Here is a 17737-nt window from a genome sequence, read left to right on the forward strand (position 1 = left end):
TTCAAAAGCATTCCAAGAGTCTCCCAGAGTGCCGGGGCCCATGCAGGCTTACCCTCCCTCCTGTCCGCCAGGGCCTGGAGGAGGACCTGGGCTACCTGGTCGGGGACTGTCTCCTGGCAGCTGCCTTCCTGTCCTACATGGGACCTTTCCTGACCAACTACCGGGATGAGATTGTCAACCAAATCTGGATCCGGAAGGTGAGATGGGGCTCAGGTATGATAAGCGAGCTCCGAAACCAGGCCTGGGGGCAGGACCTCTGGAAATATTAAGAGATAGCGTGAAGACGCAGGGGCTGCTGGGCTCAGCTCTTCAAGTTAAAGCTTGGGGCCTTTCTCTCCTCAGATCTGGGAGCTTCAGGTTCCTTGCTCCCCTTCCTTCGCCATTGATAACTTCCTGTCCAATCCTACCAAAGTCCGGGACTGGAACATCCAAGGGTTGCCCTCAGATGCCTTCTCCACGGAGAACGGCATCATCGTCACCCGAGGCAACAGGTAAGGTGCTGCTGGGCGTGGGGGTGGCGTGGGAGAGAGGGCCTCGCCTCTGACCTGTACTCCCCCTCCAGGTGGGCACTGATGATCGACCCTCAGGCCCAGGCCCTGAAATGGATTAAGAACATGGAAGGAGGCCAGGTGTGAGGCTGGGGGGCCGGATTAGTCCCCCTCTTCCTGAGGCCCCACCTCTCCCGCAGTGTTCCTTCACCTTCCCCCTTGCTCTCTAGGGCCTGAAGATCATTGACCTGCAGATGAGCGATTACCTGCGAATCCTAGAAAACGCCATTCAGTTTGGATACCCTGTGCTACTTCAGAATGTGCAGGAATATCTGGACCCCACACTCAACCCCGTGCTCAACAAATCTGTAGCCCGAATCGGTCAGGACAAGTCCCCAAGACCAGCCGAGTGGGATGCCAGGGAGGGAAGGACTGGCTCTCTGACTGTGTCCTGTTCTTACCTGTCCCTCTGTTCAGACAGCCCTGGGCTGGGGCCTTAGGACAGGCCGAGTCACTGCCCCTGGATGCCGGTGGGGGACGGGTTAGCCGGTACCTGTCACATGGAGTCCTTGCCCCTGACCCTTCTGTGGATGCAGGTGGTCGGCTGTTGATGCGCATTGGCGATAAGGAGGTGGAATACAATACCAGTTTCCGTTTCTACATCACCACCAAGCTCTCCAACCCCCACTACAGCCCAGAGACCTCAGCCAAGACCACCATCGTTAACTTTGCTGTTAAAGAACAGGTGGGTGCAGACTGAGGTCCAGACTGAGCTAGGGTGAAGTAGGAAGAATTGGGAAGGATTGAGAAAAGGGATAAGCTTGTGTTGGGCAGCTGAGGATGATGGGTCTTTCGAGGTGGAAAGGGATGAGGAAGGTGAAGGTCAAAGGGGTGAGAGCCCCTCACTGTGAGTGCTGATGCCCCAGGGCCTGGAGGCCCAGCTGCTGGGCATCGTGGTGAGGAAGGAGCGGCCTGAGCTGGAGGAGCAGAAGGACTCACTGGTCATCAACATCGCGGCTGGCAAGAGGAAGCTCAAGGAGCTGGAGGATGAGATCCTGCGGTGAGGCCCTGCCTCCCCCTCCCACTGCCCCACAGGTCTACTCCCAGCCAGCCTCTACCCAGTCTACCCCAGGCACGACAGCATCCCAGGGAGCCTGGTCCCCCTAACCCCTTGCTCCATGTGCCTCTGGGCCTCCCCCTAGGCTGCTGAATGAGGCCACCGGCTCCCTGCTGGATGACGTGCAGTTGGTGAACACGCTGCAGACCTCCAAGATCACGGCCACAGAGGTGACTGAGCAGCTGGAGACCAGTGAGACGACAGAGATCAACATTGACTTGGCCCGGGAGGTAAGCTCCTGGCCCTCCAGCCCTGCCTCCCGCCAGCCATCCAAGATGCAACTCCATCATGACGGCTCGAGACCCCTCCTTCCCTGAGCCCCTGCTCCCTGCCATGTCCCTCGGTGGCCCTGATTCCACTCCCCCGCTGGCAGGCTTACCGCCCGTGTGCCCAGCGGGCATCAATCCTGTTCTTCGTGCTCAATGATATGGGCTGCATCGACCCCATGTACCAGTTCTCACTGGATGCCTACATCAGCCTCTTCATCCTCAGCATCGACAAGAGCCACCGCAGCAATAAGCTGGAGGACCGCATTGACTATCTGAACGACTACCACACCTACGCTGTCTACAGGTCTGAGGGTGCCCCCAATATGCCCCAGCCCGGAGGCCAAGTGGCCGTGGTTCTTCTGGCCACTGCGCCTTCATGCTTTCCCACGCTGCAGCTCTCAGCCTGCTGCTGTCCCTCGGCACATGTCCTCCCGGTAGCTCCTGGCTCTCATGGCTTAACCATCACCTGTGGGCTGACGATTCCCCATCTTCTGTCTGTAGCCCTCCCTTGAGCACTGGACTTGTCTACACAACTGTTGGCGATACCAGCACTGTCCAAACGTTAACGGGCAGGTAGCACACTGGCAATCTTGTGAAAATACTGGTTAGGATTTGGCAGGTCTGGGGTGGGGCCTGGGGTTCTGCAACTCTAACAAGCTCCCAGGGGCTGCCACTGCTCCTGGTCTGTGGATCACATTTGAGTAGCAAGGAACTGGACTTCTCTACCCTGACATCCCACAGACCCTTCAAGCTCAACTCGCTTCAGATCCAACTCATTCTCTTCCCTCTTCAGGTTCCTCATCCTTGGATGGCACCAACGCCCACGACCCAGTCACCCTAGCCAGAAATGGGGAGTTATCCTTTATTTTTTATAATTTTTATTTGTACAGACAGGGTCTCCCTATGTTGCCCTGGCTTGTCTCCAACTCCTGAGCTCAAGGGATCCTCCTGCCATGGTCTCCCACAGTGTTGGGATTACAGGCGTGAGCCACCATGCCTGGCAAAAACTGGGAGCTATCCTTGACTCTTCCCTTTCAAAGCACTCACCGGGTTTTGTTCATGAATATTTCTGCAAACTGTTCCCTCCCCATCTTCCCACTGCTTGGCTGTACTTTAGCTCTGGCCCTGGTGATCCTTTTTTCTGAGTTGCACAATGGTCTCCTAGAGGTCCTCCTGCCTCTACCCACTGTCCCTCTGAACCTACCCTCCTGCATTGCCCACCTGAGCAAATCCGACCATGCTGCTTCCCGGGTCTGACTGCCAGTGGTTGGTTGCTTGATCCCGGTGGCCCACGAAAGCCCTCATGACCTGGCCTTCTCCTGCCTCAGCCTCACCTTTCCCACCTTGCACTGGGTGCCTGAGCATCCCTGACTGCCCTGCATGCTGTGCCCATCTCATGCTTTTGCTGATGCTATGACCTCTCTGCCTCTCCCATGCCACCAGAAAACTCTGCTGCACCTTGGAGCAGCTCCTCTCGGAAACTTTCCCTTAGTCCAGCAGGCAGGGACATCATAACCAATAGCCTCTCTGTCCTCTCCGAGACTGCGGCTTATTCATCTTTGTGTCTTCAGGACCTAGCAGAGTACCTGGCAAGATAGTAGGGGAAAAATGAATGTTTGTTTTTTTAATGGAACTGAATGACTAATTATAAGTGAATGGCTGGGCACGTTGGCTCGCTCCTGTAATCCCAGCACTTTGGGAGGCTGAGGTGGGCAGCTCACCTGAGGTCAGGAGTTCAAGACCAGCCTGGCCAACCTGGTGAAACCCTGTCTCTACTAAAAATACAAAAATTAGCCAGGCGTGGTGATGGACGCCTGTAATCCCAGCTACTCGGGAGGCTGAGGCAGGAGAATTGCTTGAACCTGGGAGGCGGAGGTTGCAGTGAGCCAAGATCGTGCCATTGCACTCCAGCCTGGGCGACAAGAGCGAAACTCAGTCTCAAAAAGTAATAATAATAATAATAAGTGAACTCTGGGAAATTATTATCTCTAGGCCCCTGAGTCCTTGGCTGTTTCCAGGAGGTTAGGATTAGAGGCTGGTGAGGTCCTCTGTGTGAGGCTGTGTGATAGTAGGATCACAGCATTCATGTGGAGCATCAGCCCCCATTCCATCCTGTCCCTCCCTCCTCCCTGCCTTTCTCCCAGGTACACCTGCCGTACCCTTTTTGAACGCCACAAACTACTATTCAGTTTTCATATGTGTGCCAAAATATTGGAGACTTCTGGCAAGCTCAACATGGATGAATACAACTTCTTTCTACGTGGGGGTGTGGTGAGTTGGGCAGAGAGCACATCCCAGGATGGGATGGTCAAGGCTGGGGATGGTCAAGGTCAAGTGTGTCAAGGACTCCAGACCCAGAGGGTCAGGCCCACGGCATCAGTGAGTGAGCTGAGAAAATCCAGGCCAGCATCAGGTGCATGGTGAGCTCCCTGGGGCTGCGGAGGTGACTTGCTATGCGCCCCTTTGCACTCAGTACAGGCTGGGCTTTGTGGCATGTCTCACCTGTGACCCACAGATTGGCCTGATTTTGCCACTTTTTTACTGCCTTTCAAGACACTCCTTCCCTAGCCTGAGTTCCATGGTCGCCCTCACAATCTCTCCCTCACAGGTTCCTCAACCCCCGTTTTCCTCCTCTCTCTGTCGCGTCTATCACTCTGGCTAGCTCCAGCTCCTCTGCCCCTCTGTCCCTATGTGGCCCGTGCACTGAACATGGCCGGGGAAGAACACATCCACAGTGACTGAACACGCTTTAAGTCCATGATCATGAACCCCAAGGAGGCCCTTAAGGCTTCTGGACAACCATACTGCACTCTCCCGCCCTCCTAGACAACATTTTCTTTACTTTTCCCACCTTCACTTCCCGCCTCTCACGCCAAACTCTCAACACAGCAACCAGAGAGGTCACGCTCTGTCACTCAGGCTGGACTGCAGGGGCAGTGATCTTGGCTCACTGCAGCCTCGACCTCCCGGGCTCAAGCCATCCTCCCACCTTAGCCTCTGGAATAGCTGGGACCACAGGCCTGTGCCACCACGCCTGGCTAATTTTTGTAGTTTTTGTAGAGGCGGCGTCCCACCATGTTGCCTAGGCTGATCTCGAACTCCTGGGCTCAAGTGATCCTCCCACCTCAGCCTCCCAAAGTGCTGGGATTATAGGTGTGAACCACTTTGCCCGGCCTGAGAGGTCCTTTTAAAGTGGATGCCATTGTGACGGGCTCCCAATGGCAGGTGCCACCTCCCACCACACAGCCCCCACTCCACTCCAGCCACGCAGGCCTCATTGCCCTCCCCAACCCCCCTGGCATGTCTCACCTCGGGGCCTTCGCATGGCTGTGCCTTCTGCTGGAAGCCTACTCCCCGGCGTGTGCACCTGGCCGTCTCTCATCTCCTTCAAACCTCACCTCAGTGCGACCTAGATCTTCTTATTTATACTTCAAACTCCCCTCAACACAACCAGTCTCCCTTACCCTCCTCAGAGTATCCTATTTTTCCATCGCACTGCCATCTTTGCTATACTAGATAATTTACTTATTGGTTACGTTTTTGGTTCATAGTCTGCCCATGGGTTCACAATCCCATGTTAGAAAACAAAATCCCCAAGGGCAGACATATTTTCCATTTTGCTCAGTAATGCATCCCAATGATTAAAATGCATAGTTGGTGAACAATAAATGTTTGTTAAGAAGAATGAATAAGCGAGTGAGCAAATGAATGAGTAAACAGTTTGTGCTTCTATGAAGGCCAGGCTACCAAGAAGTCATTAGGTTGGAGACATTATTACCAGGCAACCAGCAGAGGGCGCCAGCTTCCTAAATTTGAACCGTGAGGGCTAAGGGCAGGGTCTGAGTCCTAGACCCCCACGTTTATTCCCCAGGATCCCTGTATTCATCTCTTCACTCTCATACAAAACCCATTTTGGGCCGGGCGCGGTGGTTCACACCTGTAACCCCAGCACTTTGGGAGGCCGAGGAGGGTGGGTCACCTGAGATCAGGAGTTCAAGACCAGCCTGGTCAATACGGTGAAACCCCATCTGTACTAAAAATACAATAATTAGCTGGGTGTGGTGGTGTGCACCTGTAATCTCAGCTATCCCGGAGCCTGAGGCAGGAGAATAGCTTGAACCTTGGGGTCAGAGGTTGCAGTGAGCCGAGATTGCACCATTGCACTCTGGCCTAGGTGACAAGAATGAGACTCCATCTCAAAAACAAAGAAAAAAAGAAAAACAAAACAAAACAAAAAAACCTCCATTTTGGCTTTCCCACCGAGAGAGAGAGAAACAGAGAGAGAGAGAGAGACAGAAAGGAGAAAAAGATCACTCTTCTTTTGAAGTATTCCCAAGTCAATCCCTTTCTTTTTCCCCCACTCCCACCAGGTCCTGGATCGGGAGGGCCAAATGGACAACCCATGTACTAGCTGGCTTGCAGACGCCTACTGGGATAACATCACGGAGCTGGACAAACTGACCAACTTCCACGGACTCATGAACTCCTTTGAGCAGTACCCTCGTGACTGGCACCTGTGGTATACCAATGCTGCCCCGGAGAAGGCAATGCTGCCAGGTACCAGGCATCTGTACCCCACTCTCACTTTCTGCTTCCCTCCACTCAGCCATGCCTGCCCTTCCCGTTGTCCCCCATCCCCTCTCCCAGCTGGTGCCGGCCTCCTGGCCCGGAGCACATTCCCGGCAGGTGCCCTGTTGTCTGGATTCCCCGCTCTTCCAGACTCACTCCCTCTCCCTGCAATGACTCACCTCGTCCCCAGGTGAGTGGGAAAATGCCTGCAACGAAATGCAACGGATGCTGATCGTCCGCTCCCTGCGCCAGGACCGCGTGGCCTTCTGCGTGACCTCCTTCATCGTCACCAACCTTGGTTCCCGCTTCATCGAGCCGCCTGTGCTGAATATGAAGTTGGTCGGTGGCTCAGCTTCCTTGTCTCCACGGCCCCTGGGTCTTTCCTGCCTTCCTAGCTCTGTTTCAGTCCCCTGCATCTCTCTCTTCCACTTCGGTCACGTGGCCTTCTGCCTGATGCTATACCTGTGCTTCTGGCAGGTGATGGAGGATTCAACCCCACGATCCCCACTCGTGTTCATCCTGTCCCCTGGTGTGGACCCCACCAGTGCCCTGCTCCAGCTGGCAGAGCACACAGGCATGGCCCAGCGCTTCCACGCCCTGTCCCTGGGCCAGGGCCAGGCCCCTATCGCTGCCCGACTCCTCCGAGAGGGTGTTACTCAGGGTTGGTGTCCATCCTTTCTTTCACCCCCATCTTCAGCCCAGTCCTTGTCCTTAGAACTGCCAACCTCAAATACACTACTGTCCCTGTACCTCCCACTTCTACAGAGGGTCCCAGAAGTGGCAGATCTGAGTGTTCGGCCCCACTAGCACCCCCGCCCCAATACCAGGTGGAAAGCATGAGGACAGGCAGGGCTTAGGAAATGATTCCCACTGAGCCTGGCATCTCCTTGCAGGACATTGGGTGTTCCTGGCAAACTGCCACCTGTCACTGTCTTGGATGCCTAATCTGGACAAGCTGGTGGAGCAGCTGCAGGTGGAGGACCCTCATCCATCCTTCCGCCTGTGGCTCAGCTCCAGCCCCCACCCAGACTTCCCTATCTCAATCTTGCAGGCCAGCATCAAGATGACCACAGAGCCACCAAAGGTATGTGGTCATAGACAAAGAGCATCAGCAGGGCCATCTGGTCCACCTTACCACCTGCCAGCACCAGAGAGAGGGCTCAACCTAACAACAACATGCTTTGATTTGATTGTCCTCAAAAAATTCCACCTCATTCCTCTTCTGTTTGTGCCAAACTCCTAGAACACGATAGTAATATCTAACATTTCTTGAGGGATTATCATGTGCCAGACACTGTCCTAAGTTTCTCATGTTTATTAACTCGTTTAATATGCGTGCGTGCACACACACATCGTGCAAGGTGAATACTGTTACCCCCATTTTAAAGATAGGAAACTGAGATATGGAAAGAGTAAATAAGTATTCCAGAGCCAGAGTTTGGGTAGTTGGGTCTCCAAATTCATTCTTTTATACCTCAGAACCTTCCTGCCTCCCACCATTTCCTTACATTCTCTTCCAAATGTCACACTTCCTGCCTCTTTGCCCTTCCTTTCCTCCAACTCTACTGAAATTTTTATCTCCAGTATCACAAGCTCATCACCAAATGCAATCATCACCACCCTCTAAAACCTGCCGTGTCACTGCGCTTCACCCACTCACCCCTGCTTAAACTATTTTAGTAGCTTTTCATTGCTCTTAGTCAAGATCAAAATCCTTTTTGCTCACCCTGTGAAAAGCACATGAACCAGTATGTATCATCCTCAACAGATAAGAGCTGTTTGAATCACGCATGGGTGCCTTTTATCATTCTTAATCCTCCTTGGCCACTTGGGGCAGCTGCCACAGTTGACTGTCCCTTTCCCTGGCTGCCTGACACATCGCTCCTGCTTTCCCCACTGTCTTCTGACATATCATTTGTTACTTCTGTGTTTCTTTTTCCTCTGCCTGTGGCCAGATTGCAATACTTACACCTTGACCTAAGGACTAAGAGGGGAGGGCCAAAGAGGGGAGGGACCCTCAGTCCTAGCCCAACATTTCTCATTCTACATTTTCTCCTTTCACAAGTTGTTGGAAAAACTGTCCTTTCCTTTCTTTCTTTTTTTTTTTTTCTTTTTGTTTTTGAGATGGAGTCTCACTCTGTCACCCGGACTGGAGTGCAGTGGCGCGATCTCGGCTCACTGCAAGCTCCGCTTCCCAGGTTCATGCCATTCTCCTGCCTCAGCCTCCCAAGTAGCTGGGATTACAGGCACCCGCCACCACGCCCAGCTACTTTTTTGTATTTTTAGTAAAGACAGAATTTGACCTTGTTAGCCAGGATGGTCTTGATCTCCTGACCTCGTGATCCGCCCGCCTCGGCCTCCCAAAGTGCTGGGATTACAGGCGTGAGCCACCACGCCCGGTGAAATTGTCCTTTTCATTATTTCAACTCTAATCCCATCTCTGGCACCAGCACCAAAGTCAGTTCCAGCTCTGAATTGCCATCAGATTACAAAGCACTTCTTGGCACACCAGCACCACAATAGCACATTCGTTTCATACTCTTTTTTTATCCCAACCCCCAAGACTTAGAATGTGATTGTGTTTAGAGACAGGATATATTTTTAGAAAGAGTCTCGGCCAGGCATGGTGGCTGAGGCCGGGTGTGGTGGCTCACACCTGTAATCCTAGCATTTGGGGAGGCTGAAACAGGTGGATCACCTGAGCTCAGGAAGGTGAGATATGGAGTTCAGGTGTGATAATCCCAGCTAGAAGTGGAGGTTGCAGGGAGCCCAGATTGTGCCATTGCACTGCAGCCTGGGTTCTGCCTCCTAGGTTCAAGAAATTCTCCTGTCTCAGGCACCCGTGTAGCTGGGATTACAGGTCCGCGCCACTAAGCCCTGCTAATTTTTCCATTTTTAGTAGAGACAGGGTTTCGCCATGTTGGCCAGGCTGGTCTCGAACTCCTGACCTCAGGTGATCCGCCCACCTCAGCCTCCCAAAGTGCTGGGATTACAGGGATTACAGGCGTGAGCCACCGCGCCCGGCCCCGGCCTGAGTTTTACTTCAAATAAGAAAGTCCCTGTATTCACAGCCACCAGTTGCCAGTTTGGGGTACAGTCCTGGAGTATATTCCTGGGTCATTTCCTGCTATCCCGTCTTTTTTAAAACTAGCTAGTAAGTAGATACAAAAGAAGATTTATAAAATATATGCAAGTTATAAAGGATCACGATTCCATGAATATCTGTGTGCCCATCATTCTTTTTTTTTTTTTTTTTGAGATGGAGTCTCGCTCTGTCGCCCAGGCTGGAGTGTAGCGGCGCCATCTCAGCTCACTGAAATAGCTGCCTCCCGGGTTTACGCCATTCTCCTGCCTCAGCCTCCCGAGTAGCTGGGATTACAGGTGCACACCACCACACCTGGCTCATTTTTGTATTTTTAGTAGAGATGGAGTTTCATCATGTTGGCCAGGCTGGTCTCGAACTCCTGACCTCAGGCGATCCGCCCCTCAACCTTCCGAGGTGCTGGGATTACAGGTGTGAGCCACCATGCCCAGCCCATCATCCTTCTAAGAAAGAAAAATCCCAGCATTTTCTTTGAAGTCCTGGTGTGCCTCTTCCCAGTCTCATCACTTTCCCTCCCTACTCAGAGGAAACCACTCTTCTGAATCTTGTATTTGTCATTTTCTTTATAATTTTTTTCTTTTTCTCTGGAGTTAGAGATTCTTTATCGTAATGCTTTATCGTTTGTATTGCTAATGCAACCATTGTATGTATGTTTCTCTGCAACTTGCTTTTTTCATTCAACATTATGTGCTTGACATTCATTCATGATGTTCTTCATGTTTTGTAGTTCTTTGTATATTCCAGATCCTAATCCTTTGTCAGTCATGTGTTTTGTGGTTTGTCTCTTCTCTTTTATGCTGTTTTTTGGTGAAGAGAATTCTTAATTTTTATGAGGTTGAATTTAGCTATCTTTCATTTTTTAAATGGTTTGTGCTCCTTTGTCTTGTTCAAGAAATCCTTGCTTACTTTAAGACTGTAAAAGTACTCTCCTATACTTGCCTTCCAAAAAATTTATAATTTGACTTTCACATTTAAGTTTTTAATCACTTGGAATTCACTTTTGTGACGTGGTATCAGGTAGAGGTCCAATTTTCTTTTGTTTTTGTTTTGTTTTGCTTTTTTTTGAGACAGAGTCTTGCTCTGTCACCCAGGCTGGAGTGCAGTGGTACAATCTCAGCTCACAGCAATCTCCGCCTCCCGGGTTCAGGTGATTCTCTTGCCTCTGTCTCCGGAGTAGCTGAGATTACAGGCACCTGCCACCCTGCCCAGCTAATTTTGTTATTTTTTGTAGAGACGGGGTTTCACCATGTTGACCAGGCTGGTCTCGAACTTCTGACCTCAGGTGATCCAACCGCCTCAGCCTTCCAAAGTGTTGGGATTACAGGCATCAGCCACTGCACCCAGCCAATTTTATTTATTTCTACCTGGATAACCAATTCTCCCAGTACCACTTCTCAAATACTACGAAAGCACCTTTCTGATCCATAGTGCCTGCTCAGCCTTCAATCATGTTTCCATATATGTATGGGTTTCAGGGTCCTTTATTCTGTTCATTGGTCAAATTGTTTTATCCTGGAATCAATACTTTAGTCTTTGTTTGTTTGTTTGTTTGGGATGGAGTCTCGCTCTGTGGCCCAGACTGGAGTGCACTGGCACCATCTTGGCTCACTGCAACCTCCGCCTCCCAGGCTCTAGCAATCCTCCCACCTGCACCTTACAGGTGTGCGCCACCACTCTGGCTAATTTTTTATTTTTTTTGTAGAGACTGGGTTTCACCACGTTGGCCATGCTGGTCTTGGACTCCTGGGCTTAAGCTGTCCTCTGCTTCAGCCTCCCAAACTGCTGGGATTACAGGTGTAACCCACAGTGCCATGCTGATATATTTTAGTCTTAATTACCATATAGTTTTATAATAATTCTTGATAGCTGGTAAGGCACATCCTCTTACCTTATTCTTCTTCAAGCTATTCTTTTTTTTTTTTTTTTTTGAGACGGAGTCTCACTGTGTCTCCCAGGCTAGAGTGCAGTGGCGTGATCTCGGCTCACTGCAAGCTCCGCCCCCCAGGTTCACGCCATTCTCCCGCCTCAGCCTCCCAAGTAGCTGGGACGAAAGGCGCCCGCTACCGCGCCCGGCTAGTTTTTTGTATTTTTAGTAGAGACGGGGTTTCACCATGTTAGCCAGGATAGTCTCGATCTCCTGACCTTGTGATCCACCCGCCTCGGCCTCCCAAAGTGCTGGGATTACAGGCTTGAGCCACCGCGCCCGGCCAAGCTATTCTTAACCTTTTATTTTCCAATATAAATTTTAGAATTCGTTTGTCCTACAAAAAAAAATTATATTGATCAATTTGGGGAAAACTGACATCCTTAGGACAATGAAGCTCCTAATCTGTAAGTATATCTCTCCATTTATTCATTTTTTCCTCTTTTTTTTTTAGAGAGAGAGGGTCTTGCTTTATAGCCTAGGTTGAAGTGCGGTGGTACAATCATAGCACAGTGGGATTGCAGGTGGCATGAGCCACCGTTCCCAGCCTCCATTTATTCTTTATTTTAATAAAATTCTGTAATGTTCTTTTTTTCTTTTCTTTTCTTTTCTTTTTTTTTTTTTTTTGAGACAGAGTCTGGCTCTGTCGCCCAGGCTGGAGTGCAGTGGCTGGATCTCAGCTCACTGCAAGCTCCGCCTCCTGGGTTAACGCCATTCTCCTGCCTCAGCCTCCCGAGTAGCTGGGACTACAGGTGCCCGCCACGTCGCCCGGCTAGTTTTTTGTATTTTTTTTTAGTAGAGACGGGGTTTCACTGTGTTAGCCAGGATAGTCTTGATCTCCTGACCTCGTGATCCGCCCATCTCGGCCTCCCAAAGTGCTGGGATTACAGGCTTGAGCCACCGCGCCTGGCCTTTTTTTTTTTTAAATAGAGACAAAGTCTTGTTATGTTGCCCAGGTTGGTCTCAAACTCCGAGGCTCAAGTGATCCTCCCATCTTGGCCTCCCAAAGTGCTGAGATTACAGGTGTGAGCCACCATGCCTGGCCTAAAATTCTGTGATTTTCTCCATAAATAATCATACATTTTAATTGGATTTATTTCTGGGTACTTGACATATCTTGATGTCATAAATGGCATTTTTAAAAAAGTCACATATTATTTTTGTTACTGCTATCCAGTATTCCTCAAATTTCTCACTATTCCATTCTGTCAGTCATAGGTAAGTCTTTTTAAAACGCTGTTTGAACAGATCGTGGTCCTGCTCAAGATAGAGAGTGGCTCCATGATGCCCGTTGAATCACGTCCAAATGGCTCAAACATTCACCATTTTTTTTTTTTTTTTTTTTCTGAGACAGAGTCTCGCTCTGTAGCCCAGGCTGGAGTGCAGTGGCATGATCTCAGCTCACTGAAACTTCCGCCTCCTGGGTTCAAGCAATTCTTCTGCCTCAGCCTCCCAAGTAGCTGGGACTACAGGTGTGTGTCACCATGCCTGGCTAATTTTTGTATTTTTAGCAGAGAGGGGTTTCACCATATTGGCCAGGCTGGTCTCAAACTCCTGACCTCGTGATCTGCCCACCTCAGCCTCCCAAAGTGCTGAGATTACAGGCATGAGCCCGACATCCATTATTCTTATTGCATCTCCATCTATCCATGGCCCTCCTCTTCCCACCTGAGCACCTGCACTTGACTTCAGCCGGGCTCATCTTCTCACTTTATTCTGTCCTCGGTGCCTCTATTCAACTCCTTCCATCTCCAGGAAAGCAAGACTGTCCTTTCAAGCCTAGTCATATCCTTTCCATTTGGAAGGCTTAGTTCAAGTCCCAGCTTGCTCATGGAGCCTAATAATGCCAGTCACATAGACTATCCCTCCTTGATGACATATTATGGGCTTTTCAATCTACACTAAACTTTGCACACAATTCTGTACCTTTTTGTTAGTTGCATGTGTATGTATTTATCCTTGTTCATATTTTCTGGCACCCCAAATTGCGCCAGCCTACCTACCACTGAGAAGATCAGGGCTGAGAGGATCAAAAGTGGTGGGACGGCCGGGTGCGGTGGCTCACACCTGTAATCCCAGCACTTTGGGAGGCTGAGGCGGGTGGATCGCTTGAGGTCAGGAGTTTGAGACCAGCCTGGTCAACATAGTGAAACCCTGTCTCTACTAAAAATACAAAAAATTGGCCAGGCATGGTGGCGGGTGCCTATAATCACAGCTACTCCGGAGGCTGAGGCAGGAGAATCCCTTGAACCCGGGTGGCGGAGGTTGCAGGGAGCTGAGATCATGCCATTGCACTCTAGCCTGGGCAACAAGAACGAAACTCCGTCTCAAAAAAAAAAAAAAAATGGTGGGACAAGAAGGCAGGGCTGCCGGAAGCCCATATAGTTCCTGTCTGTGAACTGGAGAAAGGCACTCAGCCTTGTGGAGGAATGCAGATTGTGGCACGTAGATCAAGGGCTGCATTTCAGCCTCCACTCATCCTTTCAGCCAGTGCCTTTGTGCAATGAAGAACCTCCACAACTGTACATGGCGGTGCTAGTGGCAGGTCTGAGTATGATGCATGTCACCCCATCTTTGTATTTCATTGTCCCCAGGGCCTAAAGGCCAACATGACACGTCTTTACCAACTAATGTCAGAACCACAGTTTTCCCGCTGCTCCAAACCTGCCAAATACAAGAAGCTGCTGTTTTCACTCTGTTTCTTCCACTCTGTATTACTTGAACGCAAAAAGTTCCTGCAGCTTGGCTGGAACATAATCTATGGCTTCAATGACTCTGACTTTGAGGTTTGTATTAGCCAGGGGTCCTCATCCCAGCCCTCTCTCCTCATACTTCCTACCCCATGGCTCCCCTGTGGGACTATCCATGGGCAGAAAACCTGTGTTGAAGCCCCATTGGCAGATTTCCTGCCATAACTCTGTGGGAATGGGGGCTTGGGTTGGGACCATGCCTAGGTGTCAGAGAACTTGCTGAGCCTCTATCTGGATGAGTACGAGGAGACACCTTGGGATGCACTTAAGTACCTCATTGCTGGCGTCAACTATGGTGGACATGTCACAGATGACTGGGACCGGCGCCTGCTGACCACCTACATCAATGATTACTTCTGTGACCAGTCTCTATCAATTCCGTTCTACCGGTGAGGGGGAGGTGGCACTGGGCAGGGAGCCAGAGGTCACAAGCCAGCCAGGTGGCGGGATCAGGGGTGGGGGAAATGTTTGAGGAGAGGACATGAAATTGGGAGAAGACAAGAGTTTGTGGGATTGGGAGGGGGAGCAGGGCAGGGGGCTGGACAAATGGGACATGCATAGGCTTGGGGTCTTGGCCTGGCATTGAGGCCTGAGTCCCCATAATGTGGCAGTAATTATGCTATGACTCCCTAGGTTGTCAGCACTGGAGACTTATTTCATCCCCAAGGATGGGAGCCTGGCTTCTTACAAGGAATACATCAGTTTATTGCCTGGCATGGACCCCCCTGAGGCCTTTGGCCAGCACCCCAATGCTGATGTGGCCTCTCAGATCACTGAGGCACGAACCCTCTTTGATACTTTGCTTTCCTTGCAACCTCAGATTACACCCACCAGGGCTGGAGGCCAGACCCGGGAAGAGAAGGTAGAAAGAGCCCGGCCTGTGGCAGGGTAGGGGGCGTAAGTGATGAGAAGAGGGGGCTACACTCAAGAGCTCCTCCCTGCTCAGGTCCTTGAGTTGGCCGCTGATGTGAAGCAGAAGATCCCTGAAATGATCGACTATGAGGGGACCCAAAAACTGCTAGCTCTCGACCCCTCCCCTCTCAATGTGGTCCTTCTGCAGGAGATCCAGAGATATAACACACTGATGCAGACCATCCTGTAAGACGGATTGGGAACTCTGCAGAACATGGGAGGGGGTGAGGAGAGGCCTTCGCCTTCTGGCTAGAATGACGTTCCCAGGCCCACCCCATCTCTAACACTCCACCTCATCCTGCTCAGGTTCTCACTGACAGACCTAGAGAAAGGCATCCAGGGGCTCATCGTCATGTCTACAAGCCTGGAAGAGATTTTCAATTGCATCTTTGATGCCCACGTTCCTCCACTCTGGGGAAAGGCAAGATTATACCATTGTTGATCCTTCTCCAACAATGAGCTCCCCTCTCAATCCTGTGCCCCCCAATCTCCTGGTTCTAGGTGGGCATATAGCAAACTGTAGGGAGCCTAAACTTTGAAGTTAGATAGGTTCAAGTTTGAAACCTGGCTTTGCCATTCATTGACTGACTTCTTACAATTTATTAACTTACAGACTTACTCAGGGCAAATTACTAACCTCTCTAAGGATGTTTCCACGATTCCCAGTATTGTGCATACCACTCAGTAGGTGCTTTGTTAATGGTACCTGGTTAATATTACTGCAGTCATTGTTATTAATGAATAGCTGTCGTTGTATGCCTCTTTCCTGGAAGTCGGCTTTGGAGAGTTTTGTTCACCTGTAGTTGGGGAACAGGGGCTGACACCACATAGTCTTCTCATATCTGCTTCAGGGGCTCAAAATAAGGATTTGGGCTGGGCGCGGTGGCTCACGCCTGCAATCTCAGCACTTTGGGAGGCCGAGGCAGGCAGGTCACCTGAGTTCCGGAGTTTGAGACCAGCCTGATCAACATGGTGAAACCCCGTCTCTACTAAAAAATACAAAAATTAGCCAGGCGTGGTGGTGGGCGCCTGTAATCCCAGCTACTCGGGAGGCTGAGGCAGGAGAATCACTTGAACTCGGGAGGCGGAGGTTGCAATGAGCCAAGATTGCACCACTGCACTCCAGCCTGGGTGACAAGAGTGAAACTCTGTCTCAAAATAAATAATATGGATTCGAATCCATGGCTAAATGAATGAATACACACGCACTCCTTCCCCAGGCATACCCCTCACAAAAGCCATTGGCTGCTTGGACCCGGGACTTGGCCATGCGTGTGGAGCAGTTTGAGCTGTGGGCCAGCCGGGCCCGGCCTCCTGTGATCTTCTGGTTGTCTGGTTTCACCTTTCCCACTGGCTTCCTCACTGCTGTGCTGCAGTCTTCAGCTCGCCAAAACAATGTGAGCAATATGCAAAGTGTGAGGGGGATGTTGCTGGGGCCATGTATGTGTTCTCCTCTTCGGGGTCCTCCCTTATTCTCACCTTCAACCCCCAGGTTTCAGTGGACAGCCTCTCCTGGGAGTTTATCGTTTCCACTGTGGATGACAGCAACCTAGTGTATCCCCCTAAGGTGGGAGCCAGTTGTGCTTGAGGCTCTGAGCAAAAATGGGAAATAATTGGACAAGAAGGGAGGAGAGAGGGAGTAGGCCAAGGGCGCCGGCAACTGAAGTCTAGCTTCTCCCAGACCTGCTCCCATTTCTCCCCAGGATGGTGTCTGGGTCCGGGGCCTGTACCTGGAAGGTGCTGGCTGGGACCGGAAGAACTCCTGCTTGGTGGAGGCAGAGCCCATGCAGCTTGTCTGCCTCATGCCCACGATCCACTTCCGGCCTGCAGAGAGCCGCAAGAAGAGCGCCAAGGGTGGGACAGCTCCCCAGGCAGGACCTGCCTGCCCAGTCCCTAGTTTGGAACCTAACCCATTCTCTACTCCAGCCCATCCCACACCCGCTCCTGCCCTGCTCTCCTGGAGGCTCCAAGGATCTGACTCCTCCTCTCCTTTCCCCCAGGCATGTACTCCTGCCCCTGCTATTACTATCCCAACCGGGCAGGCAGCTCAGACCGAGCCTCCTTTGTCATCGGCATTGACCTGCGGTCTGGGGCCATGACATCTGATCATTGGATCAAGAGGGGTACTGCTCTACTCATGAGCCTGGACAGCTGAGACCTCCTCCCCTTCTCCGCTTGAGAGAGGGTGGGGGACTCCAGGAGCTCAGACAGATGTTGCACCTAGGACTGAGGCGGGACCTCACTCAGACTTTGACCTTGGCCGAATTTGTGTGATGTGGACCTGGAAATACCTAGCCGTGTTAGCCATAAAAGTGAAAGTTGTATTGAAGCTCAGTGCCGTAAAACACCCGCGACAACAAGCCTTAAGTCTCTCAATGCAATGGTGAGGGTCTGGGGAGGGAGGAAGCCCGAGCCTCACAGAGGACAGAGCTACTGGGGAGGTGCTACCGGACGGGGAAAGAAATAAGGGAGGTGGGGCGGCCTGGAGAGGAACGGAGGCGTGGCTCTGAACGAATGGGCAGGGCGGAGCCGCCAGAAGAGGCTGTGGCTTAAGTCTCTGGGCAGGACATCAGTGGGCGGGGTGGGGCTTACCTTAGAAGGGCGC

The 17737-nt window shown here is 51.4% G+C and overlaps 1 protein-coding gene across 5 annotated transcripts in view; it reads left to right on the top strand.

The window, feature by feature from the left end:
* The window catches only part of DNAH2 (dynein axonemal heavy chain 2), a 121786-nt gene extending 104300 nt beyond the window's left edge, over positions 1-17486 (top strand). For 3 of the 5 annotated variants that reach the window (XM_031657344.1, XM_031657346.1, XM_031657345.1), the window contains exons 67-89: positions 72-197; positions 343-491; positions 563-629; positions 719-869; positions 1085-1233; positions 1415-1548; positions 1691-1835; positions 1979-2178; positions 2376-2447; positions 4019-4145; positions 6245-6431; positions 6634-6782; positions 6921-7104; positions 7337-7527; positions 14065-14256; positions 14425-14609; positions 14854-15082; positions 15167-15318; positions 15439-15553; positions 16353-16529; positions 16625-16699; positions 16836-16986; positions 17133-17486. In XM_031657344.1, the coding sequence (XP_031513204.1) occupies positions 72-197; positions 343-491; positions 563-629; positions 719-869; positions 1085-1233; positions 1415-1548; positions 1691-1835; positions 1979-2178; positions 2376-2447; positions 4019-4145; positions 6245-6431; positions 6634-6782; positions 6921-7104; positions 7337-7527; positions 14065-14256; positions 14425-14609; positions 14854-15082; positions 15167-15318; positions 15439-15553; positions 16353-16529; positions 16625-16699; positions 16836-16986; positions 17133-17287 (3462 nt within the window). In that variant the 3' untranslated portion in view covers positions 17288-17486. Of the gene's footprint in view, positions 1-71; positions 198-342; positions 492-562; positions 630-718; positions 870-1084; positions 1234-1414; positions 1549-1690; positions 1836-1978; positions 2179-2375; positions 2448-4018; positions 4146-6244; positions 6432-6633; positions 6783-6920; positions 7105-7336; positions 7528-14064; positions 14257-14424; positions 14610-14853; positions 15083-15166; positions 15319-15438; positions 15554-16352; positions 16530-16624; positions 16700-16835; positions 16987-17132 lie in introns of those variants that run through there. The other 2 variants (XM_021928691.2, XR_004179334.1) reach the window with 2 other exon arrangements.
* Positions 17487-17737: the final 251 nt, after the last annotated feature.

The sequence above is a fragment of the Papio anubis genome, chromosome 17, assembly GCF_008728515.1.
Source record: "Papio anubis isolate 15944 chromosome 17, Panubis1.0, whole genome shotgun sequence".
NCBI classification, from domain to species: domain Eukaryota; kingdom Metazoa; phylum Chordata; class Mammalia; order Primates; family Cercopithecidae; genus Papio; species Papio anubis.